The 19,949-nt window shown below is 37.9% G+C and overlaps 1 protein-coding gene across 1 annotated transcript in view; it reads left to right on the top strand.

The window, feature by feature from the left end:
* The window catches only part of TBL1X (transducin beta like 1 X-linked), a gene marked incomplete at both ends in the record, with an annotated part of 52,540 nt that overhangs the window by 24,401 nt on the left and 8,190 nt on the right, over window positions 1–19,949 (top strand). Inside the window, 5 exons of the mRNA XM_079547137.1 lie at window positions 4,467–4,599; window positions 12,026–12,167; window positions 14,951–15,014; window positions 15,118–15,215; window positions 16,731–16,791. Coding sequence (XP_079403263.1) covers window positions 4,467–4,599; window positions 12,026–12,167; window positions 14,951–15,014; window positions 15,118–15,215; window positions 16,731–16,791 — 498 coding nt within the window. The remainder of the gene's footprint in view (window positions 1–4,466; window positions 4,600–12,025; window positions 12,168–14,950; window positions 15,015–15,117; window positions 15,216–16,730; window positions 16,792–19,949) is intronic.

Below are 19,949 nucleotides of genomic sequence, written 5' to 3' on the forward strand. Positions count from 1 at the left end.
GAAAACCTGCCAGGCGGATAAGTTAACAGAGCCATAGCAGTGGGAAGACAGAAGGTCTTCAAGGAGAACTTGGCCAGCTGGCACATCTCATTGGCAGCTGCTCTTGTGCTCTTCACCATCCTGAGCAAAGAGGTGAGGTCTGCAATTTAAGGAGAAGGAGACTTTAGGGAGAAGCTGCTGAGAAATACAGAGACAGATGGCTCTTTGTGTGCCTGGGAGGAATATAACCTTTCAGTGGGAGTCATTCAGAGGATATCAGCGAGATATCAACAACTGCAGGCTGAGGATTATACTTGGGAGATGCATACAGATCTGTAAAACTGACGCTCTCACCCTTGATCAGACCCGTTTAAATAAACTGTAAGAGATCTCTCTCAGTAGTTATCAGAAAGCACTAGAAATAACAGATCTAACTGGCAGTTTATTGCATAGGTCTGATTAATAGCCTTACACTTATATTTCCTTCTTTTATGGTAAATTTAGGAAAAGGTGATTATGTAAATGAATTAACAAAAAGGTCACTCTCTTCCTTTTTATTGCTTACACAGGGCAAACTGTATCTAACCTTAATTTCACCCTTATCACTGTGTTTAGAGAGTGTTCAGTCTAGGACAGACTGAGACGAAAGATGCGGCAAGAGCTTAGATCAAGACAAAACATTTAGGATAAGATTTTAAGATTAAGATCAGAAGATGTTTAGGATGGGACATAAAATGAGTAAGGTGAAAGCTGGGAGACCTACTTTGTAGGAAAGTGTTGATAGAAAAGATGGGAGAGAATTCCTGAACCATAATTTCCATTGTTGTTGGATTTAACAGAGCTAGCGTATGCTGGGATGTTTTGGGGTACTGTGCTCTTTCTTAGACATAATTTAAGATAGAGACACAAAAAAATCTAACAGTTTGAGATGCAGGTTTAAAATAAGTAAAGGAAATTGCTACCTTATTTTGCTGCTTCCTGAGTAATGTTTTCTCTTTTGAGTCGCTTTAAAAATTAGCTTAAAAGAATTGGCATTAGGTTGTTTTCCAACTCAAATATTTTTACTGTTGTTTCTATCATTATATTTGCAAGGATTGGGTTGTGTTTAAGAAAAACAAATCTCTGGAAAAAAAAACTCTCAACCTAGCTCCTTTATTGAAGGTACAGCCATAAAGAACAGCTTCATTGAATGGCCTGTCAAATATTTAACTCAAAAATCATTTCCTGTGAAAAGTCAGGGTTAGCACTGGTAACAGGTTAGAAGTACATTATTTTTGTTTTAATTTAAAGGGGAAAAAAAGAGTTGAAATCCCTCACTGGTATATGTTAAAATTATATTTAAAAGAAATCAACATAATTTTGGGGGTAGGGAATATAACTTTCCAGTGACTTTGTATTTTTAATATCTTTGAGGAAAAATACTAGAATATAGTGTAGTCTTAACCATAGAGAAATAGAAAATAGTTTGTATTAACCTTTAAGCACAGTTCTCTAGTATGCAGACTAATTTTTTCACTTTTGAAGGTCTGCTGCACTCGGTACAACTTAATCATGTCTATCTGAAAAGAGCCTGAAGCAGTATGTTCATTCATTCTGTTTATTCAGTGGGGCATTTTATGTTTTGGAAAGAGTAATCCTTTAAATATGAACGTTTTTTAACATCACTACTTAATTACGTGATGAAAAACAGGAAGAGGAGACATACAGAATGAACATTTGGAAACAATTTCTGAAAGATTTCTCATCTTTCTCTCCCTTTTTTCCTGAGCCATCAAAGCCGTAGTGTCAAAATTGCTGGTGGAAAACAATAGAAAACAATTGTGCAGATATTTCATTGTTTCCAAAGGCCACTCAATCTTATATGCACTAATGCAAGCGTCACTTGACTGGGTTTTTTTTCTCCATGTCACGAGTTTGTTCTTTTTGCAGAATAATTAATAACATTCAAAGTGCGTATCTAGATTTCTCCATCTGGTCATGTACAAACAAAAAATACTTTTAAGTATCAGATGGCCTTGTTCTGATAGTACCTCACAACTCTGAGACCCTGGAGTAAAGCTGCTATCAAATCATCATTTGGTTTTATTCAGGAGTAAAAAGCAGCTCTTCCTTTAGAGCCAGGCAGGTAACAGTAGGATCGTATATGGTAGGAATAATATCTCGTTTAATTTTTTCAAATTAAAACACTTGAAAGAACTCACTGCATGATTTAACCCCAACTTCCAACTCACAGTGTGAACAGGACACACATGAATGCCTAATAGTTACTATGCTGCTGTTTTTCTCATCAATATATGCTTTAAACCTGGTGATTCTTTGCTTTGGTAAGACATACAGGAGCTTGAGGCCACATCTCCTGGTTGGTTTTAACAGTGCTTTACTCTGTATTGCCCTGATTACTCATCAGCTGCTAATGTCAGGCTGCATCTCAAGTACTAGTACATATCCTGATGGTATTAATTTTATATAGGAAATGATCAAGGACAGTATACATGGCATGTATACAAGCTCAGTATACATGGATTTTACAAACAGGCATTTGTAATAGTTTAGTTTTATGCAGCCAGTCCGTGATTATTAAGTATTGTCAGAAGTGCAGATATTTTGAATGAGGAGTGCAGGGAGAGGGAGGGAATTGTCCACCTGTACTCTGCCTTTATGGGGTCCCACCTGGAGTACTGCAATCCAGGTGGGGGCCCCCTGGTACAGGAAGGATGTGAAGCTGGTGGAGCAGGTCCAGAGGAGGGCCACAAAGATGATCAGAGGTCTGGAGCACCTCTCCTATGAGGAAAGCTTAGAGAGAGTTGGGACTTGTTTAGCTTAGAGAAGAAAAGACTCTGAGGAGACCTCATTGCAGTCTCCCAGTACTCGAAGGGAGCTTACAGGCAGGAGGGGCACCAAGTTTTTACAGTCTGATAGTGATAGGACAAAGGGGAATGGCTTTAATCTAAAAGAGGGGAAATTTCAGTTAGATGTTAGGATTAAATTCTTTACTCAGAGGCTGGTGAGGCGCTGGCACAGCTGCCCACAGGAGCTGTGGTGTCCCATCCCTGGAGGTGCTCAAGGCCATGTTGGATGGGGCCCTGGGCAGATGATCTAGTGGTTGGCACCCCAGTCCGTGGCAGAGGGTTGGAACTAGATGATCTTTAAGGTCCCTTCCAACCTGAGCCATTCTATGAAATTCTATGGAAAGTGCTACTTGCATGACTCAGCATAAATTAGCACAAAAAAATTACCACAAAACTGTGTAGTTGAAGTTAGGGTAGTTGAAAGCATTGGTTAGGGTAGAAATCTGGAGATCTTCCTTCTGATGGCAGTTGTGTAACATCACAGTCTGTTTTGCCAGTCAGTGGGCAATAGCTCAACGGAGCATGAGTATCAGGACAGATGGCTGATTCTAAATGCCATAAACATGTGGCAATAAAGGAGCATAATTATTCCACTTGTGAACCTATGGATCTCCATATGTGATTAAAGAATGACTAACTAAAAGACTTAACCCAGATTGAGAACTTGGATTTTGATCAATCAGAGCAGATCAGCTGGCCAAGGCATTGATGAGATAACACAAGGCTGCCTCTCCGCCAGCCTGCCAGCTCTCTGCTCTTGGATGTGCTTTCTGTGAAATGGGTTGCAATTCTGTACATGACATCTGCTGCCTGTTGTTCCAGTGTGTTACCTGCCCTTGATTGGTGTCTCATTCACAGGGGATAATAATCTTGCGTTGCAGCCAGGAAGTGAAGTTTGAGATTCATACTGATGCAATGAAAATCTGGAGTGCAAATATTATTCACATTGCAAATTGGTATGAAATGCTGCCGCTCAGAGAAATTCATTGTTTTAAACTCACTTTTGTTGGTTTTTTTTTTCCTTAAGGAAATAAAAATGGTTTATAAAACCAAAGTAGCTTAGACTGCAGTCTGAACAACCCCAGAATCACAGTATGTGGGTTAACTATATCTATGCATCAGTTGGTCCCTTTGCATATATCCTGGTACACATAAGAAGAGAACTGCTCACTGTTTCCCTGCTGAACTTGGGGAATTAGGCCCATACTACATACATCCTACATCTGTGTAGCCTCTCACACTTCTAACACTGTCTAAGAAAATGAATGTGCTATCTGCTGCTTTTTTACAAGAACAGCATAAATCTTTTCTCATATGTGGCAATCTCCTACTTCAATAAAACTTTAGGTTGATTTAACTTAAGACATCTTCAAGAAAATCTGTATTGAAATGAACACTAATTATTTATATCTAAAGCTACATGCTTTATACATGATATTTTAGAAAACTCTATATCTTGAGGAAATATCATAACTTTGAATCGTCATAGAAAAGAAAACAGAGTAGCATGACCAGTGACACAGCACAGGACACTAAATATACATTGCTTTTAAAGTTTAAGCCATGGGTAACCAGCTGTTTTTAATGCAGACCTAACATCATCTTGCAAGCTACTTATTCAGGTATTTCTCTTTACAGATAATCATTCAAAGCCAATGGAAATTGACGGGGATGTCGAAATTCCTCCTAACAAAGCAACAGTCCTTCGGGGCCATGAATCAGAGGTGTTCATCTGTGCCTGGAACCCTGTCAGTGACCTGTTAGCATCTGGGTAAGGCCATGACTGGAAACAGCTGCTGCAATTAGAATCTATTTAGAGATGCAAGAACTTGAGAGCATATCATAGAGACTAATCAGTAATCTCCCTACTGATTTTTTCAGCCTGCAACTGTTTTTTTCAGCTGTACTGCACATATGTAGGAGTTCAGTAATAGTAAGGTGACGCAGAATATGAAGCATTTACACATTTAAAATGTGCACTCTGTGGCTCTGAATGCAAACAAGATTTTTAAAGGTTTTTAAAATAACTGGATAATTCTCAGAGTATTAGAAGTTCATGGAGCCTGTTCCTGCTCGTCTTAGTTAGTGGTGCATATTGGGATCTCGGAAAGCTTTGTCATCCAAGTTTTATTTTTAAAAGTGTGGGGACTATAAAACAGAGTTCTCTTTAGCCATGTCTTTATTAGCATGGTCCAGCACAAACAGTAGTAGTTCCAGAGGGCAGAACTATTGTTTGAGAGTCTTATGCCACCACTGTTTGTATTAGAGAGGGGTACTTCAAAAGGAACCTGGTTATGTCCAATGTGCTCATCATTAGGAAACGCTTTGAGGACATATTTTGTCTCAATTTCATTGATAAAATAGTCCAGCTTGTGTTCTCTGGTGCTGCTCTGCCATGACAGAGCATGGTAAGCAGGGCAGTCAGATTGACTTAGAAAAAACAATTTTGATCCAAACTGAAATGCTAATGTAAACATAACATTGGAGCTGTACACAGACACTGTTGGAGTCTGTGTTTGCCCGTGCTTTAAATTTAACTTAAAACAAAGGCTAAATTTTAGAAGTCCAACTGGCAACATGGAGGAAAACTGATGCAAGTTAGAAGAGATAAATGGGTCTTCATCACTCAAAGTTTACCTAACAAAATCTGAGCATGTACATGGAAGAGGAAGGTCATTTGTCCAACTTTCTGTGAAATCATCAGAGTCTATCTTCTTATGAGATCTTTGTTGACTTAACACATGAAAGTAAAAAATGCGAATGCAAATAAATGTGGGGGGAAAAAAACCAAACCCTAATAAATTAACAGAAGTAAATATCAGGTTGGAGAAACAACACAAGATCTCTACAAGATTGAAGACAGCAGTTTCCAATAAATGATTTCAGATGACAGGCTGGATTTTTAGAAAACAGAATCTTGCTGAACATATTTGATTTCCAGAATGTCCAGGCCTAATAATATTTCCTTTATACCAGTCATTCTAGGCCGTGTACTTGTAATGATAAACGTGTCCATTGTGGTGTTAATTTGAATTTTATGGAAAACAGCGTTCAGGTGATCCATTATCACAAGCACATTACTTAAGGGAAAATATGTAGGGGAGAAGGGATACCATAAAAAATTATTCTTTAGGGACACCTGGTGGCACCTGAGATGCAGCAGCACATGCTATTCTGTTCTGGAGAGTACCTGCACAGCTGAAGTAAGGCGTCTACTCAAGTGCTCTGCCCCTCTTCTAGTTCTTACATCTATCAATTCATTATACAGGGTGCTGAGACTCCTCAGTATAGGGGCTTAAACTTCACTTATTGGCTTTAGCACCTGTTGAATTTGATAACTACTTCCCAATGTTTGGCTCACTGTCAGTGCTTTCCATGCTACACGGATGAGCTCTATTTCACAGTCCCTGTGTGCAGAGTTTAAAAGACGACTGAGTGGGTCTTTAATTTTGCTGCAGAGCACTGAGCACTGGTAGTTGGATAAAACAAGGGGGCAACAGAATCATAGAATCCTTAGTGTTGGAAGGGACCACTTAGGGCTGTCTAGTCCAACTCTCCTGCAATGAACAGGGACACCATGATTAGATCAGGTTGCCCCAGGCCTGTTCCAGTCTGACCTTGAAGGTCTCCAGGGATGGGGCATCCACCACAGCACTAGGTAACCTGTTCCAGTTACCTCACCACCCTCACTGTAAAAGATTTTTTCCTTATATCTAGCCTAAATTTATGTTCCCTGAACTTGATGGATGGTATCTTGCACAGTCTCCACTGAAGCTGGAGGACAGTAATCAGAACCATTAGTTACATGTCCAAGATAGAAGACTACCTTCTCATTATCCCTTCAGGTAAACTTTGCCCTTCAGGGTAGTAAGTCTTTATTTGTAGGCTTTACTATTCATTCTAGAAGCATATAAATACACGCATAGGCAGAAAGTACAGTCAAGCATTGTGTCTCATGCAGACTAATGGCAACGCATTGAAAATGCGAATATCTCAAATTCATATGCATCTTGATCAGTTTTTAGTCTCTTTGTAAGTGAATTCTGTTAGCTCTCAGGTAATGCAGAAATGAGTGCCTTATGAAGCTTACATTATTGAAATAGCATAAAACGTGCAGGAAAAATGGCAGGAAGAGAGCTGATTGATGATGCCATTGTACAAATAAATATTTGAGATGTCTAGTGTAGAAATGCTGCATGTTATCATCTACAGGCAAACTATATATTATGGTACCAAATTAAAAAAAGGGAGAAATTCCCTGAGGTCTTTAGTATGCTGCAGTTCCATTTGTCCTTTACAAAGTATTGCTTAAAAAAAAAAACCCTACAGTTAGACTGATGTGAGAAAACTGAATTGTTAGATTCTGTAATAGCCATGTTGTGCTGCCCAGTCCTTACTTTTCTTCTGTCTCCCCATCTGCTTCACTGTACCCATCTGTTTTCTCCTTAAAAAACACATAAAAACCCTATTAAGTAAGTGAAGTAGTGCATTCGTTCTGTTTACACTGCACATATAACAATTGAACTTCAATTCATGGCAAAGTGTTTTTTGCAAACCCTAAGTTATACAGGTAGTTAATCTAACAATTAGAAAGCAACCTGATGTAATCTTCAAAGCATGAGAAGAACAATGCAGATTCACAACCTGATCTCAAGCAAGCTGTGTAAGGGAATTACAACATCGGTTTCCAGATTTAGTGAGTACCCCATGGATAGAAAGAAAGCTGTGTATTTGATCTCCCAACTACTGGCACTGGTTAGCACTGGCTAGTATAGGAATGTATACTTTCTGGACTTGGCAAAGGGCTATTTAAAAAATAAATGTGGAGACATGAATTTCTCTGATCAAACAGTGAGAAGAAGTACCTTCTGCAGCTACCTGTCATTCTCCACCATTCCCATAACTATGGAAATGGAGGATCAGGACACGGGTGTCACCAGTAAAGGCTACCAAAGATGTGACTGTTACCAGATGCTTATGAGAAGAACACTTGGAAAGTGTACATACAAGCAGTTTTCTAGGAGGATTAATTGCACCTTGTCAAGGAAACGAGCATTCCAAAATAAATAAGTGTGTGTAGTGTTTTCAGAAGGTAAAAAAAAAAAAAATACGTGCATAGGCAAATGTCAAGATTTGACCATTCCAACCATAATTCCAGTTTTACTCTTAAAATCCAGCTGTCCTTCTTTTCAAAGAACTGATTTCTTCCGTGAAATTTCTTTCGGCGTATTTTAATTTTATGGCATACATAAATCATTACAGATGGTTGTGTTCTGTGGGTAGTGCAGAAACAGCTACATCCACATTAGTAAACTAAACATGCCTGGGAATATTCCTAGGCATTGAGGCCAACTGGCACGGTATGGCCTGTGTCTGTGCTAGCAAACCATCCTGGCTGCCAAATAGGGCGGTTGCCCACAAGCTGCACTTTGGGGATTATCTGTGTGTTCCCTATGCCCAGGAGATACTCAGAGAGATCGTCAGGACCCTGTGTGCAACAATACACATTAATGGCCCCATCAGAGAGTGCCAATTCAAACAGCCCTAATTCTGTAATCAATCTATCAGCTTGCTAGCATAGGAAGTTGTGGTCTAGTGACCCAGAATGTTCCTGAACTTATTTGAATTTCTCAGTATTGAAGGAGACTGTGAATGTCAAGGTTGCTGGAGCCTTGAACTCCAAAAACTTTTCTAGTTGAATTTAAGTTGCTTCTTTCTGAACATTCAGCCGCTGTTTCCAAGAGCATGCTCTGTTCTGTTACATCCAGCCATGCCCTTTAAGTAATTCTCATGGCTGTGAAGAACCTGGCCTCCTTCCCAAAACACAACAGTAGGTTTCTTGGCTTATCTTTGCTGACCTACACCAGTCTCTTTCACACAAGGGAACTTTGTGTCTTGCAGAGCTCTGTGTGCATCTTCACTCTCTGTAGTCAGCATAATAATTAGCCATAAAACTGTTGTCCATAAGATCTTATGATTATAGCTCTGTATGGCTGAAGCAGGAGAGTTTCTGGGCCAGTTTCAACTTTCATCTCTGGGTTTTATATAATGCTTTGAGTTACTATGTTCCTCGTATCAGCTGTTTATTACCTGCTGTGAATTACCCTCCTGAAAAATCCTTTTGAATTACCAGTTGGAAGGAGCGGGTTGCAAACTTTCCTAGATAATGCCAGGTGCTAATTCGTCTAATTTTAAGTGCTTAATCACTAGCAGTTGACTTAATTGGAGCCAATTTCTTTGTCATATCAAATCTGTTAGTGCAACCAGGTCTGCTATTAGGTAAGTTCTATTTGAATTATCTATTGTGGGGTACAATATTGCTGAATCAGTGGGACAGACAGTGAGCTTCCTCACTGTGCTTATACACTTGGCTTTTCCCTCTGGATACCTCTAAGGCATTTCCCTTTGCTGACTCCGTAGGAAACTTAAGCATTTACTCTTAAGAAACCTGTTTTTTTAAGGAAAAGTTACGCATGTAAATTAAGTGGAGGAGGTTCCCTTTATGCTTTTAATAATCTGTTTTAAAATAAAATAAAAACTCCAACCTATTTCAGCCAGAAGTGTTAAAGATATGTAGCAATATTGCATATCAAAATAACCATAAATTATAAGACTGTACCTGAAGATTAGAACTACCAAAGTTCAATAATCATGCAAATTCCTTTAGACGCTGCTGCTGTTTTAACCTCTTTGCTGGCTGTTATGGAACAGGGGTTTTATATATCACAAATAAAATTCTGCAAGCATTCTTCTACTTTGATTCATGGTTACACAAGGGCTGAAGGGCATGAAGTAAAATGCTTTCAGAACTAAGCCTTCCTAAAATTTGGCAGTATTCTTCAGTAGTGCAGAACAGTATACCTATTACTCAAGTGTTCATGACTCGCATGTTGGAATGAGCTGCTTTATCATGCAGATAGAAATGCTTCTGTGGGCTAAGGAGATTAAATATCTTTCTGAATTGTGCTTGAACTATGGTTTTCTAATAAGGTAGGGTTCACTGAATCATTCAACAGAAATCAGAATACTTTCCAGAACAGAGAATACTTTTTTTTTTTTTTTCTTTTTTTTTTGTCCCCAGCAACAAAGAGGAAGACACACAGATACCCCTGCCACACACTGGTAGGCTTATAAAACCTCTCTGCAGGAACACATAATAGCTTATGTAGCCTTAGGAAGAAGAAAATGAAAAAAACCAAAATTAAAATACTGGAAAATAAGATTGCCCAAGCACAGTCAGAAAACTGACTAAATAAAACTGTTGAAAAACAAAGCCATAACCCTTTTAGAAATAGCAAATAGGATATTGTGTTTGATAGCCAAGTGGCTGTGTATTTTCTTCAGAGGGTCCAATAGCAAATTGGATTATTACAATAAGGGCAGAATTGGCCAGGAATCTTATGCAGTGTAGAAGCCAGCACTGGAGGAATTTCCTACTTAGCATGCTAACGAGTAACCCAAGCCTATAAAAGATTTACGTTCCCACTATTGTAAATTATTGCAACTAAAAATGCCCCGTATCTTCTGAGCCTTGTGTTTAACTGCATGGACTTTCCCGCCAGTACATACAAAATGTTCAGTTTTCTAAACCTCTGAAGAAGTGAGAAGCTGTATTACATTCATAGTTCCATATGATGACCAAAATTATCTTGATTCAAATTATTTCTTAATCACCAATGTGAAAGATGTGTGCCAACAATCAAAGAATGGCTGCATAGAAGCCAAAGAATGGCAGTAGCTTGTGACAAAGCCCTGGCCAGCGGTCACATCTCAGCTTGACACAAAAGGTTGTGAGGAGATGGGAGGCACATTCCCCAGGCATGCAGTGACCCAGCAGACCTCAGAGACACTGATACAGGCAAAGAGGATTTTTCTTGTACTGTTGAAATATTGTTCATGTAAAATCTGGCTATATTGTTGATAGAAGAATATGCAAAAAATCAATCTAGTTTGTTGCTTTATTGGCCATTATTTGCATTGAAAAGTAGGAAGTGTTCAAAATTGTCTTGGTATCTTTAGTGTGAGCATTTTAAATGTTTTATTAGTAGACCACAAGAAAGTACAAAATTCTCTTGTAGTAGATTTCTTTTCCCGTAAAACATGGGTTATCCAAGCAAAAATGGATCTCAGGACTTTTGTCTTCAAAAAAATACTTTTTCTACTTGCTCATGTACTGGAAAGTAAGTCCTAGTCGCTAATTAAAAGCAAGGAAAAGTTAACATCAGATACATCAACAATAACATTTAGTTTTGATTGTATGAATTCTTGGAAATATAGGAGAGATCCTAATTCTGCTTCAGGTTTCTGCTTACTGCAGGTAAATTAAAATTACCCTCTGGACACAGCAAGAAATCCATCTTACTTGGTTGCTTTGTTTTTTTTTGTTGTTGTTATCGACTGTTTAAAAAGAGGGGGGGTTTGGGGAGGGCAAGAGGCAAATCCCAGTAAACCAGAAAACATGATCTCTTCCACCCTGCTGCTGGAAATTGATTTCTGACCTCAGAGACATTTTTTATTGGAAGGAAGATCTGTGCACAGTGAAAATAATTGTATAACTTTTGAGCAGACTGTGATCAACTTTTCACTTTCTCCTCACAGCATTTTCTAGACAACATCAGTCTGCAATGAACGTATCTTCCTAGAAAACATTCTGTCTATGAAGTAGATGAAAATCCTCAGGCAGAGCCAGGAAGCAGGCACGGTAGCACCTTTGTCACACTGTTAGAGGTCCCCTTCCCTAAGGCAGCTGCCAGGTGACATTGCACCTCTGCAGATGATGATGCTGCATTCTGCCCCTCTGGGGAGCACCAGGGCTCCATCTGCCATTAGGAGGTTAATGTGGCTGTGCGCCATTTTTGCGGGAAGCATGTGAGCACAGCCTTTGTGTAAAGGGCTGCCAAGACCATCTCTGTAATGGCACTGTGTACGAAGTGCAAAATGTAGGTAGCAAGCAAATGTACAGCTATTTTTTGAATAAAGCAAATGATGTTATGCTGTAGATTTAAATGATAGATATGAGATAAATATCTATTAACTTTTCTAAAAATATTTGCCAGTATAGGGAATGCAGGAAGTGCAGAATTGAAAAGCCACATTTGAAAGGTTGTGATGTTTTCTCAATTATAAGTAGAGGTTTTTTTACTTTGTTTGCTGGGTTGCCACCAAGAGTTTTCATCTCTTTGCAATTGCTTTTATAGATCTGGAGACTCAACTGCCAGAATATGGAATCTCAATGAGAACAGCAACAGTGGTTCCACTCAACTAGTTTTGAGGCACTGTATAAGAGAAGGAGGACATGATGTCCCCAGCAATAAGGATGTGACTTCACTGGACTGGAATGTAAGCTAGCTTCTAAGACTGTGTGTGGTTTTTAACTGTCTAAATTTAATTCGGAGTCAATTACAGCTGCTGCTCTGTATCTTTTATATCTGAGGTGACCAGAACCTCTGTCCTAACCTATTGACCTCTTGTTTCAGATACTCATAATAGACTGAACTTTCCCCTGTAAGCTTTAATTTTCCAGTACAGTTGCCATCTTCAAGCTTAATGATGATGTATTTATGTATCTTTTTTTAGGAGCATGAGTAAAAATAAACTCAGTTAACTTTAAGAATGAAGATTAAACAAGCAGTCTGTGTAGTAATGAAAGCTGATTAATATTGTGTTTGCATCCCATAGTTACTCTGTTTTGGCATGTGAGGAGATGTAAGCACCAGTGAAGCTTCTTCTGAGATTGAACTATCAAGACACGCTCCTGTCTGAATTATGTTGTACGAAACAAAATGTGCTCACCTGGTAGTCTGTTTGGGTAGGAACATGTGCAGTCATTCTCTTTCACCCATCCAGCTCCCAGGTGAAATTGTATTACTTGATCCCTTATTGACCTTCATCCTGCAAAATCTTTTATCCACATTCGATATTACAGTACTGCACAGGGATAACTGAAGTGAGCAAAGGAAAACAGGTATTCTTAGGAATCCCCAGTGGCTAGGCAGTGTCTTTGAACAGCGTTAAGACTGCTTAATGTCTCCTTTCTGCTGCTGAGCAGTGTAAAATGAACTTAGAAGACTTTGCAGGAACCTTAACTAATTTTGAGATCATTTTCATTCTGTCCATTTTGTTGATACAGACAGAGTTTTTGTTGTATAGACAGAGTGATCACAATGAATTTAAAACTAAGCACCAGGAAGGATTCTCATCTGTTACATACAGTTTCAGTTGCTGGTCAGAGTCTTGATTTGATTAATCTTTACTGCAATATAAGGTAGCTGTACTGGTCAGCTCCCCCTGTGTATTGTTTATTTGACACAATAAAGTTGATGAATATTACAGAAAGTGCAGGTAAGTTAACAAAGCAAACTAAGATAAGATCAAGAATGCGTATTATTTGTTTTCTGTGTACATCATGGGAAAGAAAAATTGTCAGGAAAAACTGAATTGAGAATTAGGAAGAAGGAAGTTGAAAGAAGAAAATAAGCAAAGATTCAGAACAGTTATGAGATAAGTTGTCAATAGTGCATTCTTCCTCTAATAGTACCTGCAGCAGATCCATACCCTTCCAGTCTAAAGTGATATTTTACTTGCATTGGGCTAGTACCTAATATAATTAAATGTTCCTCATTTAACCATCATAAGTGCTTCCAACGTGCTTTCAGTTTTCCAGTGAATATGAGTTACTGATAACAAATTTGGATAAACTGTTTGTCTAATCCCTGAGCTTTCCTTCTTTTCCCTTTTGTTGTTGCCTTTGTCCGTATCAGGGGCCCACATAAACGTACAGCACAGTGAAGTTGACTTGAGTTTCCATATTTTTTCCCCTACATCATTACATACTTGACTTGAATCTGCAACCACTCTGACTGCTTACAGAGGGTTGAGTTGGACATATGTTTTAAAGAGCTGTTTTATGCTTTTTCCTAATTTTTTGTTCATGAAATGTCATCTGCCTTTATTGTTTATTTAGAACTACAATATTAATCATATTCCATTGTGAAATTTTCAAATTGTTTAATATATTAAATCAGTTCTTATCTGTTTTATGTGATTTATGTTACAACAGGAAAGGTTATTTCTAGCAGTCATATTCAGATCCTTTGGTACCAAGGGTAAAGCTGATCTCCCTCATATTTAGCCATCTAAACTGGTCATGTAGGTTCCTGCTAAAAGACATGTGCCTTCGTGGTGGTCTGGGCAGAATCTACAGCAAATAAGATCATGAATTACACTCCAGAAGCAGTTAGTGCTGCTAGTTTTAGAGGGGAAACTAGGTTACTCTGTTAGTCTAACTCCTGCCTTCTGAACTTCTGCAGGTAAATGGGGTGAATCTCACTCCTAATCTAAAGTAAAACGCTTAGGGACTAATTGCCCACTGCTAACAGTACTTACTCACCTCAGCTGGTTCCAGAGTCAGGTTCCTTTTGATTTCTCTCATTCTGGCCCAGTAAATCTTTCATTGCTACATAGGGGTTATCCTTCAATGAAGATCTGCCTCCAGCAGGATACATGTAATTTGCTGGTTAAAGTTACCGGGATTTTTTTCTCGTAAGTGGAACCTGTAAGTTCCACTTAGAATTCTGAGACTGCCCATCATGATATTGTGCCTCTGAGCACGTGTGGGAATCTTTGGGCAACCTGGAAGCAGCTCCGTTGTGTTAGACAGCTTTCAAGGTGGTAACGGTAGGTAGCTTATGTGTTTAGGTTCTACTTTTAAGTGTAGATGCCTGAAATTCATTCAACTGGGATTTGGTAAGGATATTCAGAATCAGTTAATGATTCTTAGTCTCTCATGCCTGAGATGTAATATCTGTTTGTTATCTGGAAGAATCCCAAATAATTTTTTTCTATCTTGTTTTCCTTTTCTAATCCTCTTGAATAAATTACTTTTATCTGATGGCATTAGCTCAGTTTTTCAGAGCTGTGCCATCAGAGGGTTTTATTTCCTCATTCTATTTGCAGTACTAACCTTTAGTTTAGATTATATAATAATGATACTGTCCATTTTATTGTGTGGACTCAGGTTACCTATAAATTGTAATGCACAAACCTCGGGGGGGGGGAGAACGTTTTGGTTGGAACAGATTTCATCTAGTATTGACCTTTGACATTTATATACATCCCAACAGAGTGATGGAACACTATTGGCTACAGGCTCATATGATGGTTTTGCAAGAATATGGACAGAAGATGGTAAGTCAAACAAGAATCAATGGTCCTACACAGTTAACAGCAATAAAGAATAAGTTGACTAATTCATAAACAAATTATAATGTTAACTTTTTCTTTATTCCAGGTAACCTTGCAAGCACCTTAGGTCAACATAAAGGTCCAATATTTGCCCTGAAGTGGAACAAAAAGGGGAATTATATTTTAAGTGCTGGTGTTGATAAAGTGAGTTCTAAAAATACTTAATTATAACTTCTAAGTGTGCTGACTCAGTGAGCATGTGCTGTTGAATTCCAGAAGACTGTTTTCTTGTGCTCCAGATGCTGTGGAAAGTTGTGGGGAGTTCCTTTAATTTGTTCTAATGTGTGTTGGATTTCCTTGGGTTAAGTGACTGAGTACGTTTTTGAGACTTCACATAAATACGTGAATTTTTGTGTGGAAGTTTGTTTTAAAAAACTCTCCATTTGCTCCCTATTTAAAATAGCATTTTAAATGAAAGAAAGAACTGCTTCTACTACTTAAATATATGGTTTTATCAACCACAGCAGTTTCCAAGAAGGAAGTTATCTTACACATACTGACTGCATTTTTGGCTCATCTAATTATCGAAACTGTTGTATTTGGATAAAATATATATGGCTTCCTTTACAAACATGCAAAATATGGTGGCTCTCAACTGAAAATTGAGCAAAAGCTCGTTTCAGCTAAGTGCATATTAGAGATTAAAATGAACAGATGACTGCTGATGATGAGCAGAAATCCATTAAAACTGAAACTGGAAAATAAACACTTGCCTAACTTTTGACATCTGAAAAATTAGATTTGTGTGTCATCTTTGGCTTCCTTTGTAAAGTATGGAGAGAAAAATGGTACTTCCAAGTGATGAGTTGCATGGCCTGTGTTACAGTGGGATGCACAGACAGTGCTCCTCTCCAGTAGTCAAGGGAAATGCACTCAGACTCACTCTGATTTGTAGGCTGGATAGTTTCATAGTTTTCACATAGTTTCACATAGTTGTAAAAATGGAAATTTGTGAGAATTGAGTTTTATTCCTTTTCATACTGGCCCGTATGCAGTTCCATTTGTCTCCTAACAACAGTTCCCAGTAATAGCAGTGATTCTTCATGAGATCTGTTATCGCCAAGATGAGGCAGCCTTCATTTATTTCCTCAAAGTACGTACTGCCATAAGCTGACAGTTCACCTAGATAGTAGTTTTGAGTTGGGAAATTGCTTACATGTGCTGTGGGAATGATTTAAACCTGTAGTAAGCAGAGCGTACTTCAGTCTGTCCTGCCACAGTAGCAGGAAGTGGTAGGTACTCTGCAGCTAAACAGTTTATGTCATCATTTAATTATTAGAAATGTATCACTTAGGTTTGCAGTCAAATTCAACTTGCATCTTCGGAGAAAGGAAGTCTTACTTGATAACTGAAACAGCTGTAACAAAATGCTTATTATAAATTTGTTGTACTGTCCTCCGGCATTATTCAGTGAGAATATGCCTATTTTTAGCAGTTACATTACTTCCTCTATAGGGGTGATACTTCTATACCCACACTTAGATAATTATTCTGTAATATTTGGAAGGGATTTCTGTTTATTCAGCTGTACAGCACACAAGGCTCTCTGCAGTCAATAATTCTACGATTGCTTCTCAGTGGCCCTCAGAACTCTTCTCTCTATTTGTTCTCTGAGCTGAACAGTCACTAACCATTTCTTCCCCCTTCTTCCTTATTCAGACAACAATAATTTGGGATGCTCACACAGGAGAAGCTAAACAGCAGTTTCCTTTCCATTCAGGTAATCTTTGCAGAGCTCATGTTACTGACGTAAAATACGCATCTTAATTTTATCAGCCTATTGTAAAAATCTGTCTGCCAGAGAAAAAACAAATTGTGAACCAGTATTTTTGTGCCTTAACTATTCTGATTAGCATGGTTTCTGGGTTTATTCCCCTTTAAGTGGTTTCTATGAGAAGCAGCTTTGAAAGTCAAGCTGAGCTCCAGAAGAGGATTTACATGCCAGCCAAGACTACTCTGCTGAATGCTTGTGTCATTATCTATGTACTTGAGTAGTATCAAGGTTAAAATGGTAACTTTGAAAAGAAGCAAATGCGGATCTCTCAACAGTTTGCATTCTCTGTGGCAAGCATGAAGGTCCTCAGGGATTTCTCATCTTTTAGTTTTAACTTGAATTTCTTTTGTATTTGCTTTGTCTAATTATCAGAAGTCAACAGCAATCTTACTTGGACTATCAGTTGTACATCTTGTCCTTCTCAAGAACACAGGAGACAGATTCTGATACAAGATATAGACAAGATACAGATTCTGAGTAGTCTTGAGTAACAGCAATCACTGATGTAATCATAAATTCACATGAGATCAGACTTTTAAGATGATGATTGAATTCATAATCCAAACCTGGTAAATTGTCACAATTAAATATTTCTGATGAGCATAGTCAAACTGAGATTAAAACTGTCAAAAACGTTACAGGTTCTGATGCTATAAAGGTTCACTGTAACTAATCATTGTTTCATACAGCAGTCATACACAAAGCACTTACTGGTATTAAAAAACACATTGTTCTGATTCTAAGATGTTAATTTCCACAGTCTTAAATTCGATTTCCAGTTGGTCTCATTCTCAAATACTCACATCTGTTTGCAAAAGAAATGGCTGCTCAGTGGAAGACAAAAACTGTGTCCATGCACACAGCAGATCCATACTCTACATTTTTGTCACTCCAAGTTTATTAATTCAGTTGTCAGTTTGGAGGAGCCAGTGTCTGTTGACACATTTTCTCATTGCAGCATTTATTTATCAATCAGAACTGTTCCACTAAACCACATTTTGCACTGTATGATGTTGTAGGTAATGAAATTCTTAGGCTTACTAATCCCTAGCTATTGATCTAAATAGTTATGGATTCAGAACCTGGTTACCTCTTCAGAATCATGTTCACTGAAGTGTATCTGTTTAGCAACATCAATTGGGGACGCATCATCATTCTCCCTTTAGCAAGTTGAAAACTTTAATATTTATTCCAGTGCAATACAAGAAAAATTGTTACTACATGTGCTGTCTTTCGACCATTAGACATGACTGAATTGAATTATCATTTCAAATATGTCTTGATAGGAATGTAAAAAACAACAAATTACAGATAGGCCAAAAGCATATGAACAAATTCATGCCCCTTAAAATCAGTAGAAATCTTTGTCCCTAGACAATTCTAAAGCCAAGACCTCATCTTGACCTCCTTGCTTCACCTTTTCACTAGAACAGACTGACTGCAAATTACCTACCATATCTGGAATCTGAAAATCTTATCAATACAGAGATTAAATGTGGCATTTAAACGTCTGGTCTGCACAGATCATAGTTGCTTAGTCACATACTTGTGTGGCATTCTTTTTTGCATGTATCTTTGAAGTCTCGAAGCGGTTGGCCTAGAAACAACAAAATTTTTACTCAGCTCTTACCACTTGCTTAGGTTACACACATGCAGACAAAACTGTCATAACTTTAAGACTCCTTTATCTAGGTCTTGAAGGCCTCCATCTCGTTGATGTTACACCGCTGTTCAGACATTTAAGTGCTCTGAATGACTCATTAAGAAGAATTAACTCCATGTTTGAGCTTCTCATTCTAAAACGCACCAAAATTTGATGCAAAGTGGCCTGAATTAACTGATAATTGTTGTAATACATTTGTTCTTGGCATTTATTATGGCTGCGTTTCTTCAGGGCTTGTTGCTGCTTTTACTAGGTGACATTCTAAGTGTTTTCAAGCAATTGGCCAGCGTCCTGTGGTTTTGAAGACACTTTGGCAATTCAATTACTTGCATCAAAATCTACATTGGATTTTTTTTTCTAGACAGTTTCATGTAGTTATTTATCCAGTAAACACATGATTAACCACACTAATAAATGAATCTGTATTAATTATCAACATTGTATAATTCAAATTATACAGTAATGCAAATCCATTGCTTCAGGTGCCAGTGGCTTTCAGAAAATTACTTTTCAACTCATGTCTCATGCTAGATATTAGCCCCAAAGGTATATAGCTGTTAATGAAGACAGATCTTTTGTTTGCTCTGGAACAGTAATACAAGTTTAACTTATCCTATTGTATTTAAGCTTGCAGCTTAAAAATAAAAAATAAAAGACAAACAGGCAGTTAGAGAAACAAAATCTTTCACTGTTTCCTGATTCTTATTCCCATTCATCGGGAATCTCGAAGTAATCTGCCTCTCTCACACAGATTTCCTTTACAGTTCTACAAAGAATGGATTCCTTACCTGTCACAGAGCTTTATTAAGAATTTTCTTTAATATTCTAAATAATACTTGTATTTGAAACAATTCCAGCCCTCTGTTCTCATTTAAAGAGCTATCAGATGGTCAAGTGACGTTCAGTCTCATTTTACAGTTCATGAAAATTAGAGCAGAAAAAATGTACTTAAATAGAATAGGCTTGGCAGAACAGGTATCTTTTTACCTCTGTATTATAAAAGTATTTCTCTAAGCATCTTTGCATTAAGGCATTTCTTATTTTCATTTTAACAACAAACTTACATTATACTGTTGCCAGAGAGAGAGTCAACTTTGCTTTCTAGACACTAGTCTCATTCTGAGACATTCATTTCTCACCAGTGTGCAGAAAATGATGATTACTGTGTTTTGGCAAGTCCCATATCATCCTCTGGAGGGCGGCAAAACTCTTTCTTGAATTGAAAAAAAGAAAGAAAAAAAAAACAGGCAGCAGACACAGAAACACTTACTGTAAAGATTTAGAGATTTTTTACAATTTTGCACACAAGTTATAGTTACGTGCTGAGGTGCTGTCGATGTGCAAAGTTTCAGTAGTTCAGTCTCCATTAATGACAAACCCTCTTCAGAAACTCATCCTGTGATTTCAGATAGGTTTGATCAATGTACTGATCTTAAATCTA

This window comes from Tetrao urogallus (genome assembly GCF_951394365.1).
Source record: "Tetrao urogallus genome assembly, chromosome: 1".
In the NCBI taxonomy this organism is placed as follows: Eukaryota; Metazoa; Chordata; class Aves; order Galliformes; family Phasianidae; genus Tetrao; species Tetrao urogallus.